At 58.2% G+C, this 10,618-nt stretch overlaps 1 protein-coding gene across 2 annotated transcripts in view; it reads left to right on the top strand.

The window, feature by feature from the left end:
* Nucleotides 1-6,202: 6,202 nt before the first annotated feature.
* Nucleotides 6,203-10,618, top strand: part of OVOL1 (ovo like transcriptional repressor 1) — an 11,587-nt gene continuing 7,171 nt past the window's right edge. For both annotated transcript variants that reach the window (XM_024133283.3, XM_055078664.1), the window contains exon 1: nucleotides 6,203-6,607. In XM_024133283.3, the coding sequence (XP_023989051.1) occupies nucleotides 6,508-6,607 (100 nt within the window). In that variant the 5' untranslated portion in view covers nucleotides 6,203-6,507. The remainder of the gene's footprint in view (nucleotides 6,608-10,618) is intronic.

Here is a 10,618-nt window from a genome sequence, read left to right as displayed (position 1 = left end):
GTCAGGAACTACAATGCTGGCTCTGGCCCCTGTTCAGCCTCTGACAGCCACCAGCCTTTCTGAGCCTTTGCTCCTTGGGGCCCAGGGTCTGGAGGCAGGGAACCCACGTGTAGTTCTCGATGCTGTGGTGGGAGCATCCACATGGATTCACCGAGGCTTACAGCACCCTGAGGTACCTGAGGATGGGTACCATTCACAGAGAAGGAAAGGGAGGCCCAGTGGGGTGCAGTCACTTGCTCACAGTCACTGAGCTCCTAAAAGGTGGAGCCTGGACTTCAGGCCACAGCCCCTTGCTATCCCTGACTTGGCCCTCCACTCACACAGTTACTCTCAGCCTTCACCTGCCTGCCCAGATGTCTGCTCCCCTGTGGGAGGGTGGTGCTGGTACTGTCCCTGGCACAGGCTAGGCATAACATTGAACTCAGACCACCAGCACTGAATGTGCAGTCAGCAAGCCCACCCCCAAGAGTGACCTCCCAGCCGAGAGGGCCCAGGTGTGGGCTGCAGCAAGTGGCTGAGCAGGGAACTCCCCACTCAATGCCCACAACTCATTTCTTCTCTTCTGCTGAGTTTCCATCCTCCCCAGGGCAGCCCAGTTCTGTGGAGACATTAGGCACACTGAAAAAAGGGAAAGTCAGTTTCCTGAGGAGTCCTGAGTCTCAGTTTTCTCATCTGTAAAATGGGAGATACCCATCCTCACAGCACTAGGCACTGGGGATACAGAGATGCTTTAAAAAGAACACATCAATATGCAAATCCATAGAGAGCAGAGTAGCGGGTTCCAGGAGCGGGGGGGTTGGGAGGAATGGAGAGTGACTGCTAACGGGTACGGGCTTTCTTTCGGGGTGATGAAGATGTTATGGAAGACAGTGGTGGTGGTTGCACAGCTCTGTGAAGATACTAAAAACCACTGAATTGGGAATTCCCTGGCAGTCCAGTGGTTAGGTCTCTGTGTTTTCACTGCTGAGGGCACGGGTTCAATCCCTGGTCAGGGAACTAAGGTCCCGGAAGCTGCACAGCACGGCCCAAAACAAAAAAAACCAAAACCAAAACAAAACAGAACACTGAACTGTACACTTTAAAAGGGTGAGTTTTATGGTATGTGAACTATATCTAAATAAAGCTACTAAAAATGATGTTAAAAGAGGCCCCTCATGTACAGAACTTACACTGGGGGAGAAAGGAACAAACAAAACAAATCAAAATTTCATGGAATAAGAGATTCTGCAGGGACTTCCCTGGCGGCGCAGTGGATAAGACTCGGCGTTCCCAATGCAAGGGGCCCGGGTTAGATCCCTGGTTGGGGAACTAGATCCCACATGCATGCCACAGCTAAGAGTTTGCATGCCACAACTAAGGAGCCCGCCTGCCGCAACTAAGGAGCAGGCGAGCCACAACTAAGGAGCCCTGGAGCAGCAACTCAGGAGCCAGCCTGCTGCAACTAAGACCCGGTGCAACCAAATAAATAATAAATAAATAAAAAGAGAGATGCTGCAAAAAAGAATAAGAAAATAGGGTAATGGGACAGAAGTGACTGGGGGGACAACGATTTAGCTAGGGCAGTCAGAGAGGACTCTTGGAAGAGGGCACATGTGGCTGAAACCTGAGTAACGAGAGAGAGCCAGTTATCAAGTGGGGAAAAGCCTTCCGGGAAGAAGGAGCAGCAGAGGAGAGGCGTGAGCTGGGAACAGGATTTGGCCAGTTCAGCGGACAGAGGGCCAGCAGTGTGGCAGGCACACACACAGTCAGTGAGAAGGGAGAAGCACGGGGTCAGGAGGCCAGCTGGGGCCAGAGCACGCTGGGCCCCAAGGACTTTATTCAGTTGCGAAGGATCAGGGTGGTAAACGTGGAGACGGAGGTGTGGGAAGATTCCAGATGCTTTGGGAGATGACAGGACAGAACTCAGCAAGAGATGGAGGTGTCAGTGTCACCCACAGCACATCACAGTTTGTCAGGGGCTTTGCAGCCTCCACGGGGCTACTGTCAAACAGAGCTAGAAAGGCCACTATTTGAGCCAAGCAGAGGCCTCGGTGGCCAGGGGCACTGTCAGCCTGCTTTAAGGCTGAGTCCATTTTCAAGGGCTGCTAGGCTTCTGGGCAAAAGTGAATCAACAGCATCTCTTGACAGCTCTGAGGAGCGGAGCTGCAAGTCAGAGCCCCCTGTACAGACAGGGCTTAGCCTGAGTCCCTGGAGACTAAGAGCCTGGGACAGCCTGACTCCAGGTCCAGTGCTCTGTTCTGCTTGTCCTCTCAGCACAGCTCCCAAAAGCCTTTCTGCCCCGAGCCGCCGTGCTTCTAAGCCCCTGCCCCACCCAACCCCATCCCGGCTGCCCCCAGAAGCCTTCTCTGAGAACAGGAAGGGGTTGTTCCAAAACCTCTCCATCCGACTCCTGCCCTAGCTCTCCCTGGGCTGCTTGGGATGGGAGCCGAGCTCTGAAGGCGGCTGCCGGCCACCAGCCTTTGGGGAACATGGTCCTTGCTTGCCTGCTAGGGTTCTGCTTCCCTTCACACCCCTGTCCACTGTAACAGAGGCATGGCTACTCACGTCACCTGGAATTAGCACTCATGGCTCTGCCTGCAGCTGGCCCAGGCCACCATCCCCTCCTTCTTGGACTATGACGGTAGCCTCTTCACTGGTCTCCCTACTGCCACCCTCAGCACCCCTCCCCTGGTGACACACTCCTCTCCCCATAGCAGATCCAAGGCTTCACACCGCGCTGAGCCTCACACGACATGACCGACCTGCCTCTCCAGGGTCAGTTCCTACACCTTCCCATCCCCTCATGATCCAGCCCGCTCGCCTTTCGGTTCGTCACATACACACACACACACACACACACACACACACACACACACACACACAGGCGCTGCTCACTCCTGCTCTGGGGCCTTTGTGCCACCTGATCCATTTAAGGATCAGGCTCTTCCCTGCTCTGCACAGCTGGCTCCTACCTCTCATTCAGATCTCAGCGCCCCTCGCCTGTCACCATCCCATCACTAGTTAAATGTCCTGCAACACACTAATCATTTCCTTATTCTTTGTTTGCCTTGCATCACAGGATACCCAGTGCTAGCATATAGTAGGTGCTCAATGAATATTTGTTGACTGAATTAAGGAAGGAGAGATCGATATTGAACCGGCCCTGTGTGAACACAGCAGAAGCACCTGCCCTTACGGAGCTCGCAGTTCAGCTCAGTATCTGCCCAAGTTCACACACATCGTCTGGCTCATGAACCACAGGCCACACGCTGGCAGCCCACGGGTTAAATCTCCCCCACGAATGTATTTTATTTGACTCATTCCACGTTTTAAAAAAAGCAACCTCGACATTTAAAAACGGGTAGATTTCGGGGAATTCCCTGGTGGTCCAGTGGTTAGGACTCTGCGCGTTCACTGCTGAGGGCCCAGGTTTGATGCCTGGTCAGGGAACTAAGATCCTGCAAGCTGTGCAGCGTGGCCGATAAATAAATAAATAGATAGATAGATAAATAAAATAAAAATTTGTAGATTTCACACATAAATCTGGATTTCCGGTTTCCAAATGGACAAAAGTGGCAGCGTTGGGTTTCTGTGCTTGGATGACATGCTCGTCACTGGTCCTTTAGACGGTCACATTCTCCATGCCCCCCCATCTCTGAGAGTTGCCCTTTATCACACTGAACTTACACTATAGCTTTCCTCATAGTAAAGAAATTTGCTTTGTATTTATGCCTCTAGAAAATTTGTAACATAAAAGGCTGAACGTGCCACATGAGTCAAGAAACATAGGATATTCAGTCATTCAACAAATATTTATTGACAAGCCACTATGTGCCAGGCACAGCTGTAGATGCCGGGGATACAGCAGCGGACAGCGTGGACGAATATCCCTCCTTCCTGGGGCCTCGGTCCGTACACTGTGTAACTTTCTTTCCACAAGCGGAGACGTTTGAGTTGTTCCCCCGATGAGAAAGACTGCCTGTGTCCAGCATCATCTACGAAACTTCATCAGAGTTTCCACGAAGCCCCTACCGTGTCCCAGCCCCTGTCAGGGTCTGGGACAACCAAAGTGCTCAATAAATATTTGTTGGGTGAATGAACTAAATTCACCTCTCTCCCAGACAGTGTTAGTCCAACTTATTTGCCCAGGATATATTCAAAAGACAAGCAAGTAGCAGGTGCTCCCTTAATGTCAACTGAACAGAAGGGTCCAGGGTAAGAGTGGAGGGTTGACAAGGGAAGCAGAGCCTGGGAAAGGAAGGGGAAGGGGGCAAACATTAGTTCCCCTGCCAGAGCTCACACCATCCTCACCGTGGACCCAAGAGGTAGATGATGGGATTCTCAGGTGACAGACTAGGATACAGCCTGGAAAGGAAAGCCCCTTGGCCAGACTCACAGGTTCCAGGAAGGAGTAGAGAAGGAGGCCCATCTGCCCCCAAAGTCCACACCTTCCCCACCCACCCAGGGAGTGCTCTACAGAAGTCCAGTCCTTTACATGTCCAGGGGCATGTAAAGGGCCTCTGGAAGCCTCCCCCTTGAAAAACTACCTCCTTCCACTAGACGCTTGAAAGTCCACCATAAGCAGGCTGCTCCTCTTCTGACTCCTGACTTTTGAACTGTGTGAATTCACTTATCAGATTCATTTCCTCCTAATCTGTTCCAGCAAACATTTTTTTTTTTTTTTTTTTTTTTTGTGGTATGCGGGCCTTCCTCTGTTGTGGCCTCTCCCGTTGCGGAGCTCAGGCTCCGGACGCGCAGGCTCAGCGGCCATGGCTCACGGGCCCAGCCGCTCCGCGGCATGTGGGATCTTCCCATACCGGGGCGCGAACCCGGTTCCCCTGCATCGGCAGGCGGACGCGCAACCACTGCGCCACCAGGGAAGCCCCCAGCAAACATTTAATATGTGAGAAAGGTGTATGTGTGGTAGGGACTCTGAAATATTATTTTATTTTACATGGGGGAAGGGGGAGAGCTAAAAAGAGGAAGGGGTCCCACGCCTGCCCTTACTAGTTCAGCTGGTAAGAAAAGCCCAGTGGCCGAAGTGGCACAGTTACTGTGCCTCATGGAGGCCACCAAGTGCTCCTCAGCTTCTGAGAAGGGTGGGGCCTCCCTCCAGGAGGCGGATCCTGGGACTGGGCAGAGCATGATGAATGGCTGGAGTGAGGGGTCCCAGGCTGAGCCTCAGCCAAGGCTGGGCTCTGGGGCCAAGACGTGAGCTCCCTGACTGCCGTGGCTGCAGCCAGGCAAAGTAAGTTGGTCCTCTGCCCTCGGCTCACCTCCAGTCTTGCTGCACCTGAACTCCGGCCATTTGGGACAAAGAAGAGGGCTCGGGCGCGGCGTGGCGGGGGTCGCTGCGTCAGTGTAAGCCCCAGTGACTAGGTGCTGGGGTCTTTCGGGGTCACGGTGGACTCGGAACGGTTTAAACGCCCCTTCCTCCACGAAACCTTCCACACTTGCCCGGCCAGAAGGCGGGCTCTCGGCAGGGCTCGGCGCCCGGCCCTACGGGTGCTCTCCGCTTTGTATTGCGGCCCGGAGAGGCCCGGCCTGCCAGCCCACCGGCCTGCGCGTTCCTGCGGCCCCGCGTGCCTTTACGAACGGAGCCGGCGACCAGCAAATACCTCCCTCTGGGCTGAACCGCGAATTGCTCAGCCAGGCGTTTGGGACCCGGGGCCGCCTGGGTCCGGACCCGGTTCAACAAGTGTGGGCCGGGCCGCCTAGTCCCGCCCGACGGCTTCACGCCTCCCCAGGCGCCCGGGGCTCGCCGGGCCGGGCACAGTCGGGCGAGTTTCACTTCATCGCCCGCAGAGCGTGTGAGCGCCGAATAACATTGCCCCTTCCCCTCCCTCCCCTCCTCTTCTCCCTTCGAAACTCCGAAACTCCGGTTGGCGAACGCTAGCACTCCCGCTGGGAGGTCCCCGGCGGGCAGGGGCAGGGCCGGCTGGGCAGCGGTGTGCTGGGGGCCCTGCGCCCGCCCCCCGCCCCCTCCCGGCCACCCCGCCCAGCCCGCGAGGCCACCTCACCGGCAGCGGAATGGAAACCGGTTCGACAGGTAACAAATAGGTGGGTTGTCACCGTTATTTCCCAACGCATGCGCCGTCGCTCCCCGGGCCACTCCAAGCTAATTAGCTCAGATCAGCCCCCCCCCCTCCCCGCCCCAGCCACCAACACACGCCGCCGCGAGCCAATAAAGCGTGAACCCGTCCGTCCTGCTCGCACTTTAAGACTTCCCGAGCGGACGCGAGGGACGCCAGTCGCGCCAGGAGAAGCATACCTGCCGCTTCCGCCGCCGTCCGGTGCACCTGGCTGCAGGGAACCTCGTTCAGACAGAGGACGGCGACAGCTCCGCGCAGTTGAAACGGGCGCGCGCCGTCCCGGGAACGGCCTCACGGCGCAACGCGGGACGCTTTGGCGACTTCTTCTCCGAGCTGCTCCCCCACCCCCGCCCGCCTCCAGCCCGGCCAGGGAAAGGTGGGACGGCTCCGACCCTAGTTACGGAAGCGGCCGGTACCCGGCGAGGAGGGTTCGAAAATGCCCCGCGCGTTTCTCGTGAAGAAGACGTGCGTCTCCACGTGCAGGAGGAACTGGAGCGAGCTCCCCGACGAGGAGCGCGGCGAGATCTACGTGCCGGGTGAGGCGCCCAGTCCGCGCGCCCCGAGCCCCGCGCCGCCGAGAGGGCGGCGGGGCCCCGTCGAGCGGCCGGCGTGCGGGGCGCAGTGGCGCGGAGCTCGGCGGCCGGCGCAGCTGGGGCGCCCAATTTAATGTTTAAGCGGCCGCTGCCCCGTTAGCCCGCGACGCGGCCGACCCCGGGCGTGGGGGGAGGGGAGGGCAGGGCCGGCGGAAGGAGCGGCCAGGCGAGGGCGGGGGTGGGCGCGGGGTCTGCCAGGTGGGGGCGACAGCCGTTCCCAGGACCCCGGCGGGGCGGGGGGCAGGCCTGTCCGAGGCGCGCGGGCCCGCGCGGTGCCGCCCTCCCCTCCACCGGTCCGAGCCGCGGCGCAGGGGAGGCAACGGGGTGTGTCACCGCTCAGGCAACCCTCCACTCTCGCGTCGTAAATCCCGAAAGCCGGGACTTTTATGAGGCGGGAGGAGGGCACTGGAGCGGTGCCACTTCGGGGGGCAGGGAGCGAGCTGGAGTTTCTGCTGAGATTTGTGCAAAATGTAAGAGAAGACCCAGAGTTGAAGCCACCTTCATTGATCTCTCCCTCTCACCCACAACACTGGCTGCCAGAAGGTCCCCGTGAGGGTCGGGCAGGCAGGAGCTCCGAGCCGTGGGGAGCGTGAGACCGTGGGGAAGGCGCCGAGCTGCACCCCACTAGCCCTGAAGACAAAGGTGGGGTCAGCTCTCACCTCTGTTAGAAACGCGCCTCCTTCGACCTTGCAAAGGACACCCCTGAGCTGAGAGGGGTTTTAAGGAGCCCACCCCACAGCCAGGGGAAGCTGGGGCACCCAGTTTATTTTCGGAAGATGCCTTGACAGCGTGGGAGTCAACTTTGGATGAGTAACCCCAGTTGTTTCTTCCTCCAGTGGCATCTGCCACGTTAGCCCTGAGACCTCTTCTGCGCCTTCGGTCCTCCCTCACCCCTAACAGAATCTTTGGTCGGGAGCCAGTTTGCTTCGGAACTCCCCTTCCCCAGGCCTTGGGGGTGGGGCGCGGGATGCGCTGAACACCCTGCCCAGCGCCTCCAACGGTGGAGAGGTTGTAATTAACCAACCGACTTTGACCCTTGATCTGCAGGTTCCCCTGCATCGCCCCGGGCCTGGTAGGAGAGTGGTGAAATAAGGGCGGTGAGGGGCCCTGGGAGGGCTCTTGCCTCGGTTTCTCTCCTGAATAAATTGTTGGAGACTGTGGGTGTAGTGGTGGCGTCAGGATCCTACGGCCTACAGGGCTGGTGGGGTGTTTCACAGCTTAGCCTTATCTCAAGCGCCTAGGCCCCTATCTACAGCCTCCTTAAAAGGTCGGAATGCACCAGCAGTCCTGATGACCCCAGTGGGGAAACTGAGACAGAAAGGGAAGTGAGCTGCCTCCACACCGGAGGTGGATCAGGGTGTGGGCCCAGGATTCTGTGTATGGTTTCTCGCTTCTCCAAGTTCCCTGGGGAGTTGATCAGTGTTCCACCTCCAGAAGGGCCATGTGAGGGGGTGAGGGACGCGAGCCCCCTTCCTTGCTCCTGCCTCCTCCCTCACCTGTGTCTGACTTGCTGCTTAGCTGCTCCTTGGGATCTGATAAACCGAACTTGGACTGTGTTAAAGGTGAGCAGCGCCTTGCTCGAGACTAGTGTGCTGTTATTTTTAGTTTTATTTCACATCCCAATCAGTAACAGATCATGTGTTGACCTTTACAAAGGACAAAGGAATTCCGTTTGTTCAAATCATTGACTTCCTTGCGTCCTAGTGATTTTCCCCAGCACAGTTCTGGTGGCCACAGTGGGAGTGGCAGGGGAGACCTGCACCCAGGGGCTGTCCCATCAGGTGCACAGGATGGTCTGTGCCACCTGCCACTGCTGTCCAGATGAGGGGAGCCGCTCACTCTGCAGGATCATCCCGGATGTAGGGTGGGGTCTAACCTGGAGGTGCAGGTGACAGTTTGCCAGGGAGAGTCCCCTGGGCTCAAGCAAAGCGTAGAAGTCAGAGAACTTACTTTTGCCTCTCAAAACCATGTGGCCCACTAGAGAGTTTTCCCACAGTTTTTGGAAACGAGAAAGGGAATGTTCTCGGGCCACGCTCGGGTGCCTCAGATGGCTAGAGGGTGGGGAGTGTGTTTTGTGGTGGCCTGTCCCCTGACTGGGCCATTCCATCACCAGCCGACCGTGACCCTAAGAGCCGGCTGGGCACGTTTCCTTCACCCCACCTCACAGACTCAGCACGTTGTGACCAAGTAAGCATTGACCCCATCCGGTCCCACTGGGAGAGGCCCCGGTAGGGCTGGGGAATGAAGCGTTTGAGGTCTGACCTTCCCGCCAGGGCCCTCTGAGACCCTTAGAGCAGCAAAGAATGCCTGGAAAGAAAGTGTTTACTGACTGAAGATCCTGGGCCCCGGCCTGGCAGCTCTGACTCCAGGCCCCCAGTCTGACCAGCACTCCAGCCTCTTCTCTGAGGCACAATTCTAGAGGTTTCCCACCGTCAGTCCCCTGGGCCTCACTCTCCTCCCAAAGCTGAGGGAAAAGCCCAGAAGTGGGCACAGGGGCTGGAAGGCTGCAGGGGTGGGTGACGGCAGCACTTACACCAGGAGCACTGAAAGGGTTCATGGTTAAGCTGCCGCCTGTTTGGCCCTCGAGCCCCCGCCCTCCATCTCCCCTGGCATTTCTCCTTCGTTGTGTCATTATTGACTGTGGAGTGCAGGGACTGATGCTGGTTTCTTGACGATGAACCCAGGCCCCTGTACCCAGGGGCTAAATTCCATCTCCTGGACCTAAGGGGAAGCTCCAGGAACGGGGAGGAAGTGGGCTTCTCCAGGCCTCTGCTGAGAGGACTCTCAAAAGGCCAGGAAGGCACTGGAGGGCAGACCAGGCCTGGAAGCTGAATGACATGCCCCAGCCATGAGCATCCTGGGGCCTCTTCCCTACCCCCTCAAAACCGCCCCCCACCTCCCCACTTCAGATGGAGCCTCTGCAGTCCGTTCTGCCAGTTCATCAGCACATGCCTACCCCAGGGGGCAGCCAGGCTGAGGTGCGCGGGATTGGAGCGTCCTCAGCCTGGCTCTGACTAGGCAGTGTGGGCACCTGGGCAGCTCTTTCTGGGCCGAGTTAGAAAGGCTGAGGAAGTCAGCTTTGGGCCCCGGAGTACACATGTAGGGGCGCGAGGGAGTGGAGCTGGGGAGAGATCACGCCTCTGACGGACGCGTCTGCCGAGCTCTCCGGGGGAGCAAGGCTGGGAGGGTAGACAGCCAGCCCACGGATGGGTACGGTGGGCTAGATGGGATTCCTAGCTGTCCCACAGGGTGCCGTCACCCAAGGGGCCAGGCTGTTTGTCCCTAGCCTGGGTGACCTGAGGCAGAATGCTGCCAGACTGTTTGTCCCAGAAAGAGAGCAGGTGAGGCCGAGTCCTCTGGGCACGGGGAGGACGGGAGCAAAGCACGGCCATTGTTGATGTCAGGCTTCTTTAACTCTCTTCATGCTCAGCAAGTATCGTGTGGCGTCCCACAGGGGTGCCAGCCCCGTGCTGCACGGGAGGGAGGGAAGGAGGGACGCAAACACAGCACGGTTCCGCCGGCTGCAGCGTCCACCCTGGTGTGAGGGCCGAGGTGCACAGCGTTGGTTAACTTCACTGTGGACACGGTATGAGAAACGGTTGGGAAAGGGGGGAAAGAGCCTGCCTGAGAGAAAAGCTTGGCGTTCACAGAATGGAAACGACAGGCCGAGAGATGGGCCCGTTGTGTTTCCAGGGCTGCCCAGCTCTGCCAGTTGGCTGGCGCTGGCTCCCTTTCAGGTCCCTGCTAGCTGACCTGGGGGCCGGAGGAGACGGGCACAGGGGACCCTGCCCTTCCTGATAAGGGTGCAAGACCACCTAACGCCAGCCTGGGCTGTGCTGACACACTGGGCCCCCCCCGCCACCGCCTGGGCTGGGCTGACACACTGGGCCCCCCCACCGCCACCGCCTGGGTTGTGCTGACACACTGGGCCCCCCCCCCCCACACCACCGCCTG

The sequence above is a fragment of the Physeter macrocephalus genome, chromosome 16 (genome assembly GCF_002837175.3).
Source record: "Physeter macrocephalus isolate SW-GA chromosome 16, ASM283717v5, whole genome shotgun sequence".
Taxonomy (NCBI): Eukaryota; Metazoa; Chordata; class Mammalia; order Artiodactyla; family Physeteridae; genus Physeter; species Physeter macrocephalus.
The sequence above is the reverse complement of the archived record's forward strand: the minus strand, read 5'-3'. Positions and strand labels throughout refer to the sequence as shown.